The sequence below is a fragment of the Anabrus simplex genome, chromosome 5 (genome assembly GCF_040414725.1).
Source record: "Anabrus simplex isolate iqAnaSimp1 chromosome 5, ASM4041472v1, whole genome shotgun sequence".
Classification (NCBI taxonomy): Eukaryota; Metazoa; Arthropoda; class Insecta; order Orthoptera; family Tettigoniidae; genus Anabrus; species Anabrus simplex.
This window is the reverse complement of record NC_090269.1, coordinates 266,319,428-266,341,494: the sequence shown is the minus strand read 5'-3', so window position 1 is coordinate 266,341,494 and position 22,067 is coordinate 266,319,428. Positions and strand designations below refer to the sequence as shown.

Below are 22,067 nucleotides of genomic sequence, written 5' to 3'. Positions count from 1 at the left end.
TTATAAAAATGAAAAGTCCAAGGTCAGTCCCCATGGCATAGGGGGTGAGAAGGTGTGAAGAAAGAAAATGTAGAAAATGACAGGGATTATGGGTGTGTGTGTGTCTTTTTTTTTGTTTTGTTTTTTTAAGCATAGCTCTCAACCAAACTAGATACACATATAACTTACTATCCGGAAAAATGACTGTAGGGGCAAGAAACCCCTAGCACCCCTAAAGGGAGAAGGTGAAATGGAAAAATCCGAAAAATGACCGATAATAGTGGCGAATTCATAGTCTTTGGAGTTGCTGAGATGAACTGTGACACTCTGGATGCCGTTGGTCAAAATTCATTCCCAATCGGGATTTGGGTTAGAAGGGGTGAAAGGAATGTCCGATATGACCGAGACCATGGATGTATGTATGTTCCAGCATTGCTCTCAACCAAATATGATACTCATATGACTTACCCTACAGTTTTCTTTCCCAAACAGTAAGACACCCCTACGGGCAGGGCTGGAAAGGGGGTGAAATATTAAAATAATAGAAAACAACCAATATTAAAAGTAAAAACGATATATGCTTAAACTGTTTAAAAACATCTAACGCGGTTGAATTAATAAACGCAGGCGAAGCCGCGGGCACCTGCTGGTTGTACTATAAAACATCTTCCATTGTGAAATGAAGCTAAAGAAACTGAAAGTCTTTTTAAAACAACTCCACTATTCTTTACCTACACAGTTACAGAAGATTAACTGACAAAGCTGGGGCATAACTAAACCCACACCTGTGTATTAGGCTGAAGATAGGGGAGTGTCATATGCTTTACAAATGTGTGCAGAAAATGGTTCAAAAGTGATTGTGCTGAAGACAATTAAAAGAACACAGTGTATTGAGAAAATACTATAACTTATAAATCTATTCTAGCAAGGAGACGTTATTTTTGAAATAAATTGTTCAGATCCATACTACAATTAATGAAAGTGTTGTTGATGTGCCTTCTCATATACCTTCACCATTGGGTTAACATTAAATCAACAGTTTTTGTTTTAGGTGCATTACCTATTTGGTGGCAATCCTGGCCGGGCATGCCTTCCCAAACTTCGTTTAGATGACTTTTGGCAGTTACAACTATGCCGGCCGACCCATGCTCAGCTGCTGCAAAGGTGTAAACTACTTATAAGGAAACACAGGTACTGTTTTCTGTTAATGTTTCATGTTTGTTACATAGGATCACACTGATGTTATTGAAATCCAGTCTTAACTACCTGTTGTAGCATGGTACTTGCACAAGGCTTCTTTTCACACACAATCATTTCTTTCTTTGATCTGGCCTGAATTAATGAGTAAAAAACCAGCACTGCCCCATATCAGATTTCTTTTATCAAGTATGTGGAGCTATAAACCACATTGTCCCAAAACCTTCACGTGAAGGAACAATATTTTAAAACTATATGGAGGCTGTTAGTACTCCGAATCATATACAGTACACCGGGCGAGTTGGCCGTGCGCGTAGAGGCGCGCGGCTGTGAGCTTGCATCCGGGAGATAGTAGGTTCGAATCCCACTATCGGCAGCCCTGAAGATGGTTTTCCGTGGTTTCCCATTTTCACACCAGGCAAATGCTGGGGCTGTACCTTAATTAAGGCCACAGCCGCTTCCTTCCAACTCCTAGGCCTTTCCTATCCCATCGTCGCCATAAGACCTATCTGTGTCGGTGCGACGTGAAGCCCCTAGCAAAAAAAAAAACATATACAGTAGAAGACCGTTATAGCAAAAATTAATAACGGCAAAAAATGTACTCACTGTAACAGATTGTCGTTAATCCGATTTTTTGTAAAAGTCGGGAAAACCCCATACACATTAAAGAAGGAATGAAACGGCAATCAGTTTGTTCAAAACTTTCATTTTCGCGGATGATATCCACACTACGGCTTACTCGTTTATTTTTCAAAAATCCAGTACTATGTAAAAAGGTATGTTTAATTTCATTCTGAAAAAATTTATAGTATCACTCCAGAGGCCTCTGGCAAACGTCCCTGTTTTCTTCTTCAAACAGTACCATCTAACATAACTGTATATGTATCATGAAAACATATATGAAGCACAACTAGAGAAATGATAACCTCCTCACTACAAATTTATATGAGAACAACCTCTCCAAAATTTAATTAAACGTGAGCAAATATAAACTATCCTCTGAAATCAGTGGTGTACTCTGCCATTTCTTGAGGTGTAGCACATTCTTAATTTTAATATATAACATTGAAATTAAGCGATAGTTTACTTCAGCCTCAGTTTCTAACAAGTTAACACCTGCTACCGACCATGTTATTTATGCATTTATTACAAAAACGTGTTATCCTCTTTCATTTTGAATTTTATTATAGAGAACAGCAGTCAACGATATTATTAATAGACTCCGATATCGCCTTCGAATGTCAGTGTGAGAGCTTGCAAGTGTACATAGCGAGAAAACTATACCGAAGGTCGCGTTTTGTGGCAAATGTTTCAGTTTTCTCATTCAAGCAGTATCACCTAACCTAGCTGAACTGTACTGCATCCATACAGTCGGCGGCATGGGTCTTCACACTCAGGGTCTCTCACAGGTCCTCTTACCAATGAGATCAGTTTGAAGTTCATGAACGCCACAGCTAGTTAAAGGTGCAACGGTGCTGATTAAATGGGGTTACATATATTGCCAAGTTGATTAACATTTAAAAATGATGTGAAAACCAGATTATATTAGGAATCCTATTGGGCGATCAATATTCAACATCGTAGATTTAGTTGATTGAATAATTCCAATGAATTTATATGCAATGATTTATTTTGAACTTATTATGATTCTATTTGGTATACTAGATGGTTGTATCTAATCATGATCATCATTCCCAATCTTGTGTATTCATAATATTTAGGACATATCATACTATTGGATGTAATAATGTTGTATATGATCATGGATGGTTGAATATATCTATTCTACACAGAAAACAACTAAGATATTTTGGTCGGTCACATTTTATTCAATAAAAATCCCTATGTTATCACTTTGACGAAACCAAAGAATATTGTTAAGTTGAAAATTGGAAAATAAAAATGATAAAAATGGGAGTTAATTGTTCTGACAATATCAAAATCCGTAATTGAAACGAGTATTTAAGTTGCTCCCGTAAAATAGGGAATAACGGTTATTGATATAAGTCTATCACAACGTAATGCAGTGAAAAAACGGTTGCATTGCTTAGAGAGTATCATTGTTCCGTTATACGAACACTAGTTTACATCAATCGTTAGTTTGTTCTTTCTTTCAGTTATTATTCATACGTCGTATAATGTCTGTTGAAATTCGTAAATCGAAATATAGTTTTGTCATATGAAAATAAGCTGGTTCAGATTTAAAATTATCCTGTTATATATCTCATTTACCAAATCACATAGTTTTCCATTATTCAGATTTGTTTCCGTAACAAGATCGCATCTAATAATGTTCTTCACACAGTAAAAATGAAATGAAACTGAATTTAATCTAACCTATTTTAAATAAATATTTGCCCTAAGGACATCTACACCCATGAAAGATCAAACACATAATGGTACACGCACATATCTTTAAGGATATATATCTCCCTAATGAAGTAATTAAATGAAATGACAATTAAAATAACATGAGACAAGAACAAGAAAATAAAATCATATTTGGCAAATGAAATAAATAAATAAATAAATAAATAAATAAATAAATAAATAAATAACACAACACATCTGAGTCACACTAAGACTTAACCCAGAAATAACTACAATTAAGCTATAATTAAATAAATAGTAGATGCCCTCGTAGTTTATCATCATCTTCATTTCTCATTTCCAACTTCCTGCATGGTCTCTTTCCTGTTAACTTCTGAAAAAGCTTTTTTTGGCACACTCTCTTCTTCCCTTCTCATCTTATGCCCATACCACTTTAGCTTTGTTGTTTCTATCCTGTCTTGAAGTTACAAGATTCCTGTCCTTTTCCTTATCCCTTCACAATAATAATTATTAAATTAATGACGTAATGGTCCACCTTTTTCAATACTATAATATGCAATATTATTGAATTACATTACTAAACTAGGGACTAGTTTCGGCCTTGGCTGGCTATCTTCAGCCTTAATGTAATACATCTGATAACTAAACAAATGTAGAAAGACACAATTGACATAAAAATTAATGTAAAAACACACAATTAACATTAAAATCTGGGATGAACTATGTGTAAAATCTGAAAAATAAATTAGGCTCTAAATTCTTAGCATCTGGAGTATGCTCATTTCGGACCAGCTGGGGAGAAGAGCCTGTTTACACTATCCAGAGACCCTACAGGACCTACGGAACGCCCTCCTGGAAGAATGGGAGATGGTTCCTCAACAGGACGTTACCGCATTGATCAGGAGAATGCCTGAAAGATTGAAGGTCGTCATTGATGCAAGAGGTGGCAATACACGCTTTTGGTGATGCGAACAGAGGTCCCCGAGATAGTCTCTGAGGTCTGTGAAGTGAATGTGTTAAGTGTATAACATCAAAACAGAAGTGCATTACTTTTATGAGCTTACTCAATATTTCCTTGAAATGTGCATCTCTGGCTTTTTGTTCAGTTTGTTCATAATCGTCTTTTCTTTTTATTGTTACACACTTAGGTGGGACCGTACCACAATATTCTGTCATAAGATAGTGGATTAGTGTCATAAAAGTGTTGTAAATTTAAAATAAATTTCAGTTTTGAAAGTGAAGTGTTGCATTTTTTGTGCCACTCAGTGTATAAAGCAGATGAAACAGACCTGTTTTCAGTTGCTTACAGGATTGATGCTAGCACTTAAAGGAGGCACTTGTCAGGGAGGAAAAAGTGCAAAGGACTGCAGGACTGTTTTGTTGGTCGTAACAGTGACCATTCAGACATATGTATTCCTGTCATCACAGGCAAAGCAGCGAAACAAAGATGCTTTAAGGACATCAAGAAGTTACCAGTATGGTACTACACAAATGGTAGTCTGGAAAAACCATGGAAATATTTTTTGGACTGGATGCTCTATGGGTGCTGAAGTGAGAAAGATAGTTCTGTTTCTAGATAACTGTGCTCCCCACCCACAGGAAATTTCTTTAAGAAATGTGAAGCTTATTTTCTATTCTCTGAACGATACCAGGTCCCCCAGCCTCTAGATGCAGGGGTGATAAGTGGTCCAAAGGATGCTTCTGCAAGCAGCTGTTGCAAAGGGCTGTGTATGTTGCATGCCGGGAAAGCAGTTTTCACAGAAAAGTGACTGTTTCCCGGTAAAACTGAATTTAAAGCATCAGGTTTTTTAACTTGTGTAATTTAAGTAGAAGTTTTGTAAGGTTATAGTTATATAGACACACATCAAAAATAAGTTTTACATCACCCCTGTGTTAAGCATAAGGAATTTCATGTTTGTTTTTGTTGTTTTTTTAACATGTTTCGGTGTACAATTTTTAACATCCCTGCGTGTCACTTAACTTTGTTACTATCTTGGTTTTTCCTATGCAGACTGGAAAGACGATCCTTAGGATGTGTCTAAACAATTACATGCACCCCAATCCACAGGCTGAATGCTTTGTTCAAATGGGAGGCAGTATTTTAGTTGAAGTTGTAGCACTAGTGCAGAAGTATTAGAGGTGTGTTCTAAGCAGTGTAGTAACCATCTTCGGTCGCACGACGTATGGTGTCAACATTTGAACGTGTACTCAGATTACCGTATAATCCTGAGTACCACCACACATACTTTTATAGAAATATTGCTCCTTAAATTTGGGTCTTTCGTATTGTCGTCTCATAATGCATTTTTCCGAAAACACATCAGTGTGGCAACAGCAGTTTCATGTCATGCGACTTGGCAACAGCTGACATCTCACTCCATCGCTCACTTCCGCATTACTGGAACCACATGGTGTGGCAGTGGATTAATACTTAGTATTCTGAGTGAAGAAGCATCATTGGTAACAAGTGATGAGTTTACAGTGAGTGAGAAACTTAAAGTTGTAACGGAAGCTGAAACTATCGGAAATCGTGCTGCCAGCAGAAAATATGATATTGATGAATTATGTATTCGCTGTTGGAGGAAAAAGGAAATGTTATTAAAAGTAACAATGATCGTAGAACTTTCCGAGAACAGAGTGCACAGTTTTCTGAAATTGAACAGCTTTATAAATATGTTGCTGAAAGACGTGAACTATGTTATGGTGTATCAACTAAAATGTGTCAAAATCATTAGGGATTGCAAAAGAAGTTGTAAAGGAGGGTTTTACTATAAGCCATGGGTGGATAACGAACTGGTATCGAAGATTGTGTACGTGAAGACGTTCATCTATTTCAAGTCGTCTCCCTGTTACCTACGAAGAAAAGTTGACTGCCTTTCATAGCCACGTTATTCATTTGCAGAATCAAAATTCCTACTTGCTTTCTCAAATTGGAAATGCTTTTCTTCACTCACGTCTGTTCAGTGACATGTTATTGTGGTTTCTGTCACGGCATCAGTAACACACCTTGGATTTCACAGTGAAGGGACAGTTTGTTAATTTGATCTGAATTCAGAAGCACCTCTACCACTTCTTTATGTACTTCTGTCAATTACACCAAGACGTCCCCTTATGGTTTCACTTTATTCAAATGATTATCAGTTAAATGCCATAAGTTATGTACTATGGATGCACCCTTTCTTTTGTGTGATTCAGTGCCAACAATGAATTGTGACACTCTGTATGCCATTTAAGTCCAAGTTCAGCCTCCATCGTCTCGGTCCAAAATGACTGAGATTAGTGTTGAATCCACAGTGTCTGAGTTCACTAGCCTAATTGGTGACAGTTCCAGTGACGGTTGGAACTGTGTACATCATGTCTATAGCGCAGCACTTAAATACATGCAATTATCACTTATTTTTTATTATTTATTTGAAAGAATCAACTACTTCCCAGACAATATGGGTACATCAAGGACAAAGTTCCACGCGAAACAAAGTAATCTAAAACTAAAACTTTAAATTAACACATTAGCTGCCACACAACATTTGACGAACCACCCCCACCCCCCAATTAAGTGCTATTTTGAATGAAAGATGATTTCTCCTTGTTTCCTATTTTATTGTGCATGTGTACTGGTAAGAAGCCATAAGTGAGACAAAAATGTTATTATTCAGGGACCCACAAGTGCCGTTCCGATCGGGTGGTTCAGATACTTTTGGTTATTACAAACACTTATAACAAAACTGCCGACCAGATCGGGCACTGGCCATTGTTTAGCCTTTCGCAAGAGATTTGGCAGGAGAACTTCAAGCCGCATTGTTTGCTTACACTCAAAGTCTATTGCATGTTACTGTCTATGAAAATGAGCAATTAGATATAACCGAGGAGCTGGCTATCCGTAGACCCAAAACCGAACGGCTGTAGCCCGTCGCCAACAAATGCGGCCTGTGAGGCACAGACTTGCGTTGCTGTGTTGGCCGGCCAAGACCAGCCCCAACTAGAATCGGTTTGCATTTTAAGAATCTCATAATTGTTCTGTATTGACTTTAGAGTAAAGCAATAATGTAATTTCAATAGTCCACCTTGGTTAATACACAAATTTTGATTAAAAACACAAAGATACAGTACATGTTTCAGCCCTATTGGGCCTTCTTCACTCTTCAAAAATAATATAAGTTTATAGAAATGCTCAAATAAAAAACACCACACTAAAAGTCCATTTTCAAGAAGGTAATGTCTTTGCCTCTTGTAGTAAGTTTGATTTTGAGAATTAGATATTGATTCATGACTTTTTGAGCTTGGTAGCCATTATAAGATATTAGAATCATTGCTTATTGATGGTATTCACTTTACAAAGGAAAATTGAATATGTCCTCCTATTCAATACATAACAGTTGCCATGGAGGAAAAAGTGCGAAGGACTGCATGACTGTTTTGTTGGTCTATAACAGTGACGATTTAGACAAATGTATAGTCACAGTTTTGATTGATAGTATTTGGGAAGAAGGAAGAGAGTTCATCTGGCACAAGAACACCGCAAGCATACCTAGAAACAACGGGTAAAGGAAGAAGGCCAGAGGAAAGACCTAGGAAGAGATGGCTATGTAACTGAGAGGAGTGAAGAGGAGGGAACTGGGAGTCACTGCTGAGAGAAAAGGCATTTCTGGACAGAAAACGATGGTGAAGGCTCGCTCAACACCACCCTACCTGGCATGCTGGAGGAGTTCTATGATGATGATGAAAGAAATTTGCAGACCCCATTAACCTAGCATCATTTGCTTTACAGGCAAAGCAGCGAAACCAAGATGCGTTAAGGATATCAAGAAGTTACCAGTATGGTACTACACGAATGGTAGTCTGGAAGACCAAGGAAATATTTTTTTTGGACTGGATGCTCCTATGGGTGCTGAAGTGAGAAACGGTCCTGTTCTTACAATGACAATCATTAACTTTGAGTAGATCAGGCCGTTCTGAGAGGACAACCACTTAATAAATTGGAACTTCATTGACTGTTTCCACTATGGTCACATACAGTTTACCATGCATCTGTTATCTTCTCTAACACAGCTTCTCAATATTTTCGCTGCCCTTCTGACTATTTAAAATAAGGCAAACACGCCTAGCCAACGTTGGAAACAATCATAGAGAACGGGACCGCTAAAATTGAGATGATCAGGCCTTACAAGAGTGCTACTATTCTAAAATTTGAAATTCATTGGCGATTTTCCATCACGTGTCGCATACATTTCACCTGGTACATGTTTCTTTTCAAACTTAGATTCTCCCTTAACAGTTTGTGGTGATGGTGAGACTACAAAGAATTCTGAATTTCTAACACAGTGATTTTGTCCTGTTTTTAATTATATCACACTACAAAACGTTTAGACTAAGAGGTCCACAACCTCACTATTAAACATTGTTCGTTTCCGTCTTATCTCATTTGTTTTCATTCTTTTCTTCACAGGTTTTTAACACACTTTTTAGCTTCAATTATGTAAAAATGGTAACTTTTTCACTGAAGATGTCTGAAACGAGTTTATTATTACTCCATCTAATAATGGAAATGTGTATACAATATCACCTTGATTATTCATCCCTCGATTAACCGTTCTGCGGATTATCTGTCACCAAAAATCTCTCTGTTTTTATAAGCAATGTACAGTCACTTCAAAACTGAATGAGCGTACTCTTGATGTTAATAATAATAATAATAACAGTAATAATGTTATTGGTTTTACGTCCCACTAACCACTATGACGGTTTTCGGAGATGCCGATGTGTCGAAATTTTGTCTCGCAAGAGTTCTATTACTTGCCAGTAAATCTCCCCACACGAGGCTGACGTATTTGAGCACCTTCAAATACCACTGGACTGAGCTAGGACCGAACCTGCCAAGTTGAGGTCACAAGGCCATCGCCTCGGCCGTCTGAGCCACTCGGCCCAGCTCTTGACTTCAAGGTATCTTGGTACAGTATTCTGTTTTGGAGCGACTGTACATTGACTCTCTGACTCCTGAGTCCATGATCATAATGTACAGTAACTACTTTACATACACGCGCATAGACTGGCAATCGGCATCGGAGACATGACTTCATACTTTTTTTACTATGTAATTTTGTGTTGTATAAAATTATTTAACTTTTAACTGTTATGAAAGAAGAGGGATGCTACTCAAATTCAACAGTCACAAACTTTATTATCCATTCCATTGTTGACGAATAGTGTACTGTAATGTGCCCGCTCCCAGCCCACGGCGCATAGAATACAGTTTGCTGGTCATTTCTACTTCAGAATGATACCTACAACTTACTTGGTAACGTGTAACATCTCCGAGTACCGTACATAGATCTTTTACACTGACTGACAGAGCAAATGCAACACCAAGAAGGAGCGGTCAGAACTTTATGCCAATTGCAGGGTAGACTGACGTCACTGAGGTATGCTCATGATGTGAAATGCGCCGCTGTGCTGCGCACGTAGCAAACGATAAATGGGACACGGCATTGGCGAATGGCCCACTTCGTACCGTGATTTCTCAGCCGACAGTCATTGTAGAACGTGTTGTCGTGTGCCACAGGACACGTGTATAGCTAAGAATGCCAGGCCGCCGTCAACGGAGGCATTTCCAGCAGACAGACGACTTTACGAGGAGTATGGTGATCGGGCTGAGAAGGGCAGGTTGGTCGCTTCGTCAAATCGCAGCCGATACCCATAGGGATGTGTCCATGGTGCAGCGCCTGTGGCGAAGATGGTTGGCGCAGGGACATGTGGCACGTGCGAGGGGTCCAGGCGCAGCTTGAGTGACGTCAGCACGCGAGGATCGGCGCATCCGCCGCCAAGCGGTGGCAGCCCCGCACGCCACGTCAACCGGCATTCTTCAGCATGTGCAAGACACCCTGGCTGTTCCAATATCGACCAGAACAATTTCCCGTCGATTGGTTGAAGGAGGCCTGCACTCCCGGCGTCCGCTCAGAAGACTACCATTGACTCCACAGCATAGACGTGCACGCCTGGCATGGTGCCGGGCTAGAGCGACTTGGATGAGGGAATGGCGGAACGTCGTGTTCTCCGATGAGTCACGCTTCTGTTCTGTCAGTGATAGTCACCGCAGACGAGTGTGGCGTCGGCGTGGAGAAAGGTCAAATCCGGCAGTAACTGTGGAGCGCCCTACCGCTAGACAACGCGGCATCATGGTTTGGGGCGCTATTGCGTATGATTCCACGTCACCTCTAGTGCGTATTCAAGGCACGTTAAAAGCCCACCGCTACGTGCAGCATGTGCTGCGGCCGGTGGCACTCCCGTACCTTCAGGGGCTGCCCAATGCTCTGTTTCAGCAGGATAATGCCCGCCCACACACTGCTCGCATCTCCCAACAGGCTCTACGAGGTGTACAGATGCTTCCGTGGCCAGCGTACTCTCCGGATCTCTCACCAATCGAACATGTGTGGGATCTCATTGGACGCCGTTTGCAAACTCTGCCCCAGCCTCGTACGGACGACCAACTGTGGCAAATGGTTGACAGAGAATGGAGAACCATCCCTCAGGACACCATCCGCACTCTTATTGACTCTGTACCTCGACGTGTTTCTGCGTGCATCGCCGCTCGCGGTGGTCCTACATCCTACTGAGTCGATGCCGTGCGCATTGTGTAACCTGCATATCGGTTTGAAATAAACATCAATTATTCGTCCGTGCCGTCTCTGTTTTTTCCCCAACTTTCATCTCTTTCGAACCACTCCTCCTTGGTCTTGCATTGTCACTGTCAGTCAGTGTATATCGTTCTCTGTCAAGGTTAAATATTTTCACCACAGGCTGCTGCATCGTAAATATTTCACAATGCACAGAAATCGGAAACCAGCCTAGTGGTCCGTCGTAGTCAACCTCCGCTATTAGTAGACAGGTAGGCTACATTCTGTACTGTAGTGCAAAGCCACCGTCAGCAACGAATCACATGACCGCTATATCATGCATGCTTAGCCCATGACTGCGGCACACAGTACCGAGATGAAGGTCCTCTTCTCGTGCAGTGCAGTGCCGTTATTGTTAGTAGACTCGGAGCTCCAAACAATACTATGGAAATTAAAATCACCAATAACTATCTGCATGTGTTGATTCCGGAAGTTGGAAGGTTTCTCAACTGTGAATTCAGTGGTGGGTGGCTCATACAGTGATGAGATTATGGAGTTATTGATCTCCATGATAAGAAATTAAATCTCATTTTCCTCTGAAGACTGTGGGTGGAATCTGAACATCAGGTCAGACAAAGATGGCACTTCCACATGGTGGGGTCTCTCAGCAGCAAGATTCATTCCATTTACCTTTGGTCAATGCATTTCACTGCCTCTTTGTCTCTCCTGTACATATAGAATGTGGCATTTGTGTTGACTGCATAGATCTTGCAGCTTTTCTTCTTTGGCTGATGATATGCCTTCAATGTTAACAGAGATAATTGTTAACTATTAAATTAACTTGGTCCAGTGTAATGGTCTTATGCCCTTTCTGATGCCAGCCTTATGTGCTAGGTAGTATTCAAAAATTGTGTTTTTGTGGTTGTTGGTAGTCTGATGTGTTTTGTGTAAATGAAGAGGTGTGTGTTAACACAAACATATCCCACGTCAGAGGAATTAACAATGGCTTAAATCCACAACCTGGCTGGGAATCAAACACAGGACCCTCTGAAGTGAATGCTGCTATGCTGAGTATTCAACCAAGGAGCTGGACGACAGTTGTATATGAAAAGGAATATTTTAACCATAAGGTCTGTGAATGGCAAATTACCAGTGAGCTGCATGCGATGTGTTAAATCTCTGCCTATTGCTGGACTTTTTTAAACTGCTACAATATTTACCAGCCACATTGCAAATTCTTAATTTCTGCTACTTACTACTACTATTATTACTACTGCTATTATACTCTTCTCGTTCAATCACTACATTTTTATTCATTCACATTATTATGAATGACAAGTTTGTTGTCATATACTGCACATACTGGTTTTAATGGACATTGTATGTTTCCATTTTTTCATACCTCTTTTTTTTTTTTTTTTTTTTGCAAGCTGCTTTACATCTCATCGACACAGATAGGTCTTATGACAACGGTGGGATAGGAAAGGGCTAGGAGTGGGAAGGAAGCATCCATGGCCTTAATTAAGGTACAGCCCCAGCATTTGCCTGGTGTGAAAATGGGAAGCCAGGACTGCTGACTGTGTATTCCAGCTGTATGCAATTGAACATGTATGACTAGAACTTGGAACATCATATTCTATTTTTATGTTTGAGTGCATATGTTTGTATCATAACTACTATATAAAATTCCTGTGAACTCAGACACATAGCAGACATTGGACTGTTAATGAGTATGCGTACTAACAAGTGAATCGGAATAAAAGAAGCCGGACCAGAACCTCTGTGAAATAATCATTGAAACTTTGGGTTCTAAAAAATTCACTCTGTCACCTCCTCCACTGAAATAAACTTAAAATTTTGAAGACATCCTTAAGAAGCATCACCCAATGTTATGTTACAAAAAGCCAATGCTATTGGAAGCCCAGGACACATATGGTGTATATAAAATTATAATTATTATTAATATGGTACTTTGTTATGGTAATAGCATATTATTAACATTAGTAATTTGTTATATTTTTCAGGTTTGAAGAACTTGCTTTAAAAAATAGCATGGCAGCTTTGCATTATCTGCAGACTACGCTTTCTGACATAATAGACCATGACGATGCTGAGCAAACAAAGGAGGTAAGTCTTTCTGTAAATCTTTGATAATGTCAGATTTTTACTGTTCTATGGATTGGTTTTGGGAAGTACAAAAAAAGGAGTGAGATGAGATACTTCTAGGTATTGTAAAATGCTAGATTGCAGGGGATGGGAATATTTAAAAATTAAACTGTGTAATTCATTGAATGTATGTACCTGGGTGTTGCAGTGAAAGGAAATGCTGTATGAGGGGATACCTGAAAAAATTTGTGCAATTAAATTTGATAGAGTAGGTATGTCATTGGAGACTTAGATTGCCTAATGCTTTCAGTAATCCATTGACTCACCAAAAAAAAAAAAAAAAAAAAAAAAAGTGCTTTTTGAATCTCTCTATTAGTGATCCTTAAAATGGCTTCCCTAGATTTTCTTATTTTAACTCCAGTCAAATGCCATGGCTACCCTCTCAGATCCTCAGACCACCTGCTGTCAGGTTTGCCATTGAGTCTCTTTTTCATCTCTCAGTATTGAGAAACATCAAGTAATGTCATCGTAAGTTATTTCAATTGTCTAGTACAGTTCACATGTTATCTTGAATCCTCGGTTCCATAGTGCCAGATCGGCAGAGCTCGATGAACTTTGTAATTGGAATTGACCCTGTCAACTGCAACCACCACTACAGTAGCACAAGCAGCTCAGTGCAGAATATTGTCCAGGTTTGTATGTGGATTACCTCAAGTGGAAAACAGGCCTACTACGTATTTTATTTTGTATTATTTTCTTCTTGGTTCGAATGGGCCTACTTTGGACCACGCTTTTAGCTTTGCCCTGTATTCTCGCATTCTCTGCCAGTGTAACACCTTTCTTTCATCTGTCCAAGTACACATTGTCTTAGGTGTTAAAGAATTAGATTAGTCCTGAATAAGATACTTGATTTAAAGGACCTAACTACTCTCAGTAATAACCCCATCAAATATTCAATAATATTTTTAGGCTGACCAAATGTCCCTACTTTTCACAGGATACATCCTTTCTGTTACAACTCTTACATCTTTGATAATTCACAGAAAAGTATAAAATGGCTTAGGCTATTCCAGGCCAATCACTGAAGCAGCCCTGTATGAGTTAATAGGCGTAAACAGAGCCCCACAGGAAGTTTATGCTGTTTACATAATGGCAACCGCACAAGGTTGCACAGTCATTTGTCTTCCTCCATATAATTTTGATTTAAATGCCATAGAACTAGCTTGGGCAGAAATAAAAAGGAGTTTTTGAGAACACCTCATTACAGGAGATCTGACAGCTGCAAATGTATGAAAGCATGCTGTCAATACATTCTCTTCCATCGCTTGCATAGATTGGGAAGGGTACTGAAAACACTTCCAAGAACTTAAGTAGTGTTCTCCCGGTCTGTTTTTACAGACCTCTCAGCTAACATAACCTAGATATGTGATAGTTACATAATATTAATATATCCCTGGCCAAATGGTTAGCGTGTTGGCCTTTGATCACAGGGGTCCCTGGTTCGATTCCCAGCAGAGTCGGGAAGTTTGACCATCATTGGTTAATTTCGCTGGCACGGGGGCTTGGTATATGTGTCTTCATTATCATTTCATCCTCATCACAAAGCGCAGGTCGCTTACGGGAGTCAAATCAAAAGATTGCACCTGGCGAGCTGAATATGTCCTTGGACACCCCGGCGCTAAAAGCCATGCGCCATTTCGTTTTTCAGTATATATTTGAGGCATTGGATGTTTCAAATTAAAAACTGGAAAACTGTTTATAGTATTTTAAATGGTGAATAATTATTGGCAGCATAATTGGATGATATAGATGTTGATTCCCATAGGAAATCTGAAATATTTGTCCCGAATGAGTAAATTTATAATACCAATATAAATGGTCCGTTATGGGACATTATAAATTTTCCAGCTAACTCATTCCTGGTTGCCAGCGTTTCGCCCTCATGTGCTAGGTTGGGCTCATCAGTTGGTACCTAGCACACCTACCAGGACGCTGGTTAGTGCATACCGTGGAGGCCACTGCATAGGCTACTTGGAGCCACCGGCAGTGCCAGTGCACTATGGGAGACTGTCTCTTTACCAAAAACTGATGCTCAGATGATATAGATGTTGTTTCCCATAGCATACCTGCCAACCCTCCCGATTTACCCGGAAACTTTCCGTTTTTTTAAGTCGTCTTCCGATTTTCCTATTTATTTTTAATTCTTCCTATTTTTTACCAATATAACCAATATAACAAAGCAGAAAGATGGCAAGAGCATATCCAACAGTTGTATCAAGGTAAAGATGTAGATAATTTGGTTCTGGAACGTGAAGAGGCTGTTGATGCTGATGAAATTGGGGACCCAATTTTGAGGTCAGAGTTTGACAGAGCTGTGAGTGACCTCAATAGAAACAAGGCACCTGGAATTGATGACATTCCCTCTGAATTACTGACTGCCTTAGGAGAAACCAGCATGGCAAGGTTATTTCATTTAGTGTGCAAGACGTATGAGACAGGAAAAGTCCCATCCGATTTTCGGAAGAATGTTGTTATACCTATTCCCAAGAAAGCCGGTGCTGACAGGTGTGAAAACTACCGCACCATTATTTAGTATCTCATGCCTGCAAAATTTTAACACGTATTATTTACAGAAGAATGGAAAAAGAAGTTGAAGCTGAGTTGGGAGATCAGTTTGGCTTCAGAAGAAATGTAGGAACACGTGAAGCAATCCTGACTTTACATTTGATCTTAGAGGATCGAATCAAGAAGGACAAGCCCACATACATGGCATTCGTAGATCTAGAAAAGGCATTCGATAATGTTGATTGGACCAAGCTATTTATGATTCTGAAGATGATAGGGATCAGATACCGAGAACGAAGAATTATCTACAATCTGTATAAAAATCAGTCTGCAGTGATAATCGAGGGCTTTGAAAAAGAAGCAGCAATCCAGAAAGGAGTGAGGCAAGGCTGCAGTTTGTCCCCTCTCCTTTTCAATGTTTACATAAAACAGGCAGTAAAGGAAATCAAAGAGAAATTCGGAAAAGGAATCACAGTCCAAGGAGAGGAAATCAAGACCTTGAGATTTGCTGATGATGTTATTTTATCTGAGAGTGCAGAAGATCTCGAAGTTGCTGAATGGTATGAATGATGTCTTGGGTAAGGAGTACAGGATGAAAATAAGTCCAAAACAAAAATAAGGGAGTGCAGTCGAACGAAGGCAGGTGATGTAGGAAATATTAGATTAGGAAATGAAGTCTTAAAGGAAGTAGATGAATATTGTTACTTGGGTAGTAAAATAACTAACAATGTCAGAAGTAAGGAGGACATAAAATGCAGACTAGCAGAGGCAAGAAAGACCTTTCTTAAGAAAAGAAATTTGTTCACTTCAAACATTGATATCGGAATTAGAAAGATGTTTTTGAAGACTTTCGTGTGGAGCGTGGCATTGTATGGACGTGAAACATGGACGATAACTAGCTCAGAAAGAAAGAGAATAGAAGCTTTTGAAATGTGGTGTTACAGAAGAATGCTGAAGGTGAGATGGATAGATCGAATCACGAATGAAGAGATACTGAACCGAATTGGTGAGAGGAGATCGATTTGGCTGAATTTGACGAGAAGAAGAGATAGAATGATAGGACACATCTTAAGACACCCAGGACTTGTTCAGTTGGTTTTTGAAGGGAGTGTAGGGGGGTAAGAACGGTAGGAGTGGACCAAGGTATGAATATGATAAGCAGATTAGAGCAGATGTAGGATGCAATAGTTACGTAATGAAAAGGTTAGCACAGGATAGGGTGACATGGAGAGCTGCATCAAACCAGTCTATGGACTGATGACTCAAACAACAACATAACCTTCAGTACAGTCAATACTCTTCCCCTAGGATGAAGGATAAATTCTTGTGTGCTTGTGTAATTTACCCAACCTCATTTTCAAGCGTTTTTATTTGATGCTGTATTTCGCGAGTATATCGTCCGTCATGTTTCCTGCTCGCTACAGCGGCATGTGTGCTTTATGGCTGGGGATTTGGGACGGCAATCGCCGTACATGCAAGAGAGGCTAGCGACTCAGTTAACCGGGACGAAAGAATGAGTTTCTTATTGTGCGGTTCGTGCACTATTAACATTGTTTCTGTGCGTAATTTCGTTGGAGTTTAGGCCTATGCCACATGTTTTTTCTAGCGGTTCTGTGCTTTTTCCCGTGTCAGTCGTATGTTAATAAGCTATGAGACATACCGATCTGTTTTGTATGTGGTAGTTTTGCGTATTTCAGTGCATTTTTGTTTATTCTGACTTCATATTTTTAATGAGTTGAATGTATTTCAGGGAGTTGTGTTGGTGACAGTTTCTGGTATTTTCTTTTCATGTTGTGGCCAAAAACATAACAAATGTTATCTCCAAGTGTTCAGAGATACCTATAAAATTACATTTCCTTCATTTTACAGTCTAATAAAGGAAACTATTATGCGAATCACCTCGGGAGATAAATTTTATTTCGAGTTATCGAAATTTCGAGATATAGAGAATACAGTTTTTGAGCATGTATAGCACATAATTGAATCGTATGTATCTAAGGGCTTTTACTGAATACATTATGTTTAATGGTACTTAAAAATATACAGAGAAACTCTAATTTACGGCATCACTTTAATTACGCTATAACACTTATTATAGTAACGTTTTAGAAGACAGGATACAGTACATACAGTAGTGAAACAAGAAACATATTTCCGTTAACATGTTTGGAAAAAATCTGCTAGTCTGTTCTGTTTGTTGTGGTTAACCTTTCCTCCCTTCACGATGAAACTTCTTGTCCATACCACGCAGCCGAATTTCGTAAATGGAGCTTGTCATCTGCGACTTCCGGGCTTGCTTTCGTACGTGACCGGTAATTGACACCCGAGAAACGGCAAAGTTTTGCCGATCACCAGAAGCTTTCGGTTCCCGTCATATTAGTTTCCGGTTTCATTGTAACCCTTTCTTTACTCATTAACTGTTGCTCACAAACCACAAATGCCGTATTGCACAATTAATGTTGCACAAAATTAGAGTTACAGAGTATTTTTTACTTCAAGGGAGGAAATGATTGCTTCAAGAAGTCGAGAAATTCGTATAACCGAATTTCGAGAATAGAGAAATAAATACACTTGAGGAATAGGGCAAACGGCCGGAAAATCTAAGTTAGTTCGAGATACTGAAAATTCGAGTAATGAGGGTTTGAGATATCGAGGTTCGGCTGTGTTATTATTCGTATGTGTCATAAATGAGAGTGATTAGGTACATTTTCTTGTAACCATTTTAATGTTTTTTAGTTTAAGATTTTAAGCTTAATGGTCAATTCACATTGTAACTGTAGATATGTATGCCTTTTTCCGGTTCTCTTTTCACTTAGATCGTGGCGCAATATATGTGATGAATTCCAAGGAAAAAAAAAATCTTCCTATTTTTGATTTCTAAAAGTTGGCAGCTATGCCATAGGGAATCTGAAATATTTGTCCCGAATGAGTATATTTTTAATACCAATATAAATGGTCCGTTATTGGACATTATAAATTTTCCAGTATTGTATGGGACATGCCGTATTTGAGGTGAAAAGTTTGAATCCCGTATTATGAACTGTTGTCCTGTAAAAACGAGTGTTAGTTTTTTTTTTGTCTAAATATTTCAAAACCCCTATTTGATTTGAGTGCCATTGAAGTTAAGAGTAGCTCCTTTTTTTTTCTTTCTTTCTTTGGAGCCTCAGAAGAAGGAAATCTATTTCTAATGTTTTTCCTTCATGGTTTGTCATACCTAATGCATTGTATTGTATGTACTGTTAAGAGGGTGTAAGTTAGTTTCTTTTACAAATTTCAATAATTATTCTGTTAATAGAACTAATTATAACTTTATTGAAATTGCTACCTTGTATTCCTGAAATAGTGGGTTCGAACCCCACTGTTGGCAGCCCTGAAGATGCTTTCCCATTTCCACATCAGGCAAATGCTGGGGCTGTACCTTAAGGCCTCAGCTGCTTCCTACCCACTCCTAGCCCTTTCCTACCCCATCGTCGCCATAGGACTTACCAGTGTCGGTACGACAAAAAGCAAATTGCAGAAAAAAAAAAAGTACCAGTACCTAATGTTTGATTTTCAAGTATTTATGAATTGTCACTTATTTTTGTGAAACATCCTGTATTTTTAGGTAAATGTCCCTTACTTCTTATATCAAAAAGTGGGAACCCTAATGGCAGCAGTCAGTAGAAGTGAAAGGTCATCATCAGGGAAAGACCTGAGATGAAAACAAAGCCCTAGCTAAGAACAGAACGAGGTAATGTTCTTATGTTGAAGCCCTATGTTCTCCAAAAGGAGTTGATGGAAATAAGTTGTCATATTAGTAGGTAGATGTCAAAACAAGTTTTTGTTGTTCACACTTCGTGTTTTATTTATTGTCCAAGAGACATCACTTACGCATTATAAGTGACCACAAGGGTCCTGAAACAATTTGAAAATTACTCACACTGGTACAAACAATTCTTTTTGTATCTCTTTTATACCTCGAGGGGATAATGAATTAATACAGATTACAGAACCTTCTTCTTCATCTTCTTCTTCTTCTTAGCGTGCCTGTCCGCCTCGGACGTTGGCGATCAACATGGCTATTCGGGCTTTATCCATTGAAATTCGGAACAGTTCTGCAGATGTTTTGTTGAACCAGGTTTTAAGGTTGTCGAACCAGGAAATTCTTCTTCGCCCAGGAGATCTTTTTCCTTCTATTTTCCCTTGCAGGATAAGTTGAAGCAGCTCATACCTTTTCTGATTCCTCATGATGTGTCCAAAATATTGTAGTTTATGACACTTGATGGTGTTGATCAGCTCTGGTCTCTTGTTAGCTCAGCGTAGAACCTCAACGTTTGTAATCTTCTGAGTCCATGATATTCTCAAAATTCTTCTGTATAGCCAGAGTTCAAATGCTTCCAGTCTAGCAGTGGTGGCTTTTGTAAGCGTCCATGTTTCCACACCGTAAAAGAGAACTGAAAACACATAGCACCTAAGGAGCCGCATTTTGGTATCCATGGTAAGGTCGTGATTCTTGAAGGTTGAGCTCATTGAATTGAAAACACTTCTCGCTTTTCCAATGCGACACTTTGTCTCTTGCGAATTGTCCCATGCTTCGTTAATGATGGTACCCAGGTACGAATACTGTGAAACACTCTCTATACTGGCTCCGTTGAGGAACAGATTCACGCCTCGGATGTTCTTCTTACTGATGATCATCAATTTTGTTTTATTAGTGTTGGTGTCCAGACCATATCTCTTGCTTGTTTCAGAAATTTTGTTCATCAACTTCTGTAGCCCTTCCATCGTATCTGCAAATAAAGAACATTAGGGTTAAGAATTTCTTTTTAAAATATTACTCTGTCATTTTATGTTTGAAATTATTGGTTGTATATCTTTCCTAAACTTTCAGTTTCAGTCCCTGACATCTGTTCTATTTCGAGATCAAGAAGAAGGGTCAAGTGTGGCTTTCTGTGCAAGAAGCATGGCCAGTGGAGATGGTGATGCAGATTGCCACCTTAGAAGATCCCAGCTATTTGATCAACTTGTAGCATTCTTTCCTGACTCCATGACGCAACCTAGAGGCAACTTAATTGACCTTATACCACTGTGATGGCTTTTCTGGTTTGTTATCAAACTTAAAGTGACAGTTTTGAAGTGATGTAATACTCAAGTCAGTTTGTCTTAATTCTGATGGACATAGGTCAATCAATTCACACTCAAATTACGGAAAGAGTTGTGTTTCCAGATTGTCAGGCGTGGTACAATAATGTAATTTTTTTAAAGGATATTTTAATGGCATTTTGTCATTCGTCTTCTTGCTTACCGTGTTTATCTATACGTTCAGAAATTGTGTATATATGTACAGAATCGATAATATTGTACTTTTTCTTCTCTCAGCGTCCACTGAAATTCCTGTTTATTCATGACTGTTGTTATATTTATGACATAATTCATGACATAAGTCCTTGATAGAGAGCATGTCTTGAATGAATTAGTTGTTTTTTTATCTTCATAATTGTACGAGGTGAAAAGTATCCATAGTGTTAGGAAGAGCTGTGAAGGATAAGACTGACAACAAGAGCATTCAAAATTTTTCATATTTGTACAAGGAATGTAATTAAGTGTATGCTGTTTTATTGTTTTAAACCAATGATAGTGCATTTAATATTTTACTTTACTGTCACTTTAACAGTGTGCAATATATTACCCCAAACATGATTATTTAGTGTTGAACATTCTGTTAGTTTCTGTGCTCTATTTTCCTCAATTTCTTTCTAACATTATGGTCCTTTTTCACAAAGGTCCCTTAAGTCCCTCATGCCTATGATTAGTTTATAAAGATGTTGGTATGGATGACCATAAAACAGTAAGACTGTATTGCAGTTTTCACCGTAAACTGTATTCGGTGTAGGCTTTTCTTTGTTGTTTACTGTAAGATGAAATATATTTTGTTTTTGATGCAGTCTGTAAATGTTGTCTAGTTATTAAAGTTCCTGATTGTTAAGTTAAAATTTTGATTATTACAATTCCCCTCTTCCCTCCTCCTTCTCTCAACTTCAGAAAATAGTTATTGTAGATTTTAATAATGAATTATCCAACTTCACTATTGGGTTTTACAGTAAATAAATTACCCTATTGGAACACTTTTAACCAATTTTTGAGTGGACCTTCTTAACTACGGACTCCCAGAAGGGGGACACCTTATATTTGCGTCCATTATCACCATTGGTATTAGAAAGCCGGTTTTGTTTGATGCCATGTAGCACACGTGATTTGAATGGTGTCTTCTTCAATTAGAACATTTGTGCTTTGGGTGTT

At 38.9% G+C, this 22,067-nt stretch overlaps 1 protein-coding gene across 1 annotated transcript in view; it reads left to right on the top strand.

The window, feature by feature from the left end:
• Window positions 1–21,754, top strand: part of muskelin (muskelin 1) — a 231,598-nt gene extending 209,844 nt beyond the window's left edge. The window contains exons 13-15 of the mRNA XM_067147381.2: window positions 1,031–1,170; window positions 13,142–13,244; window positions 20,659–21,754. Of these exons, the coding sequence (XP_067003482.1) occupies window positions 1,031–1,170; window positions 13,142–13,244; window positions 20,659–20,859 (444 nt within the window). The 3' untranslated portion in view covers window positions 20,860–21,754. The remainder of the gene's footprint in view (window positions 1–1,030; window positions 1,171–13,141; window positions 13,245–20,658) is intronic.
• The last annotated feature ends 313 nt before the right edge of the window (window positions 21,755–22,067 follow it).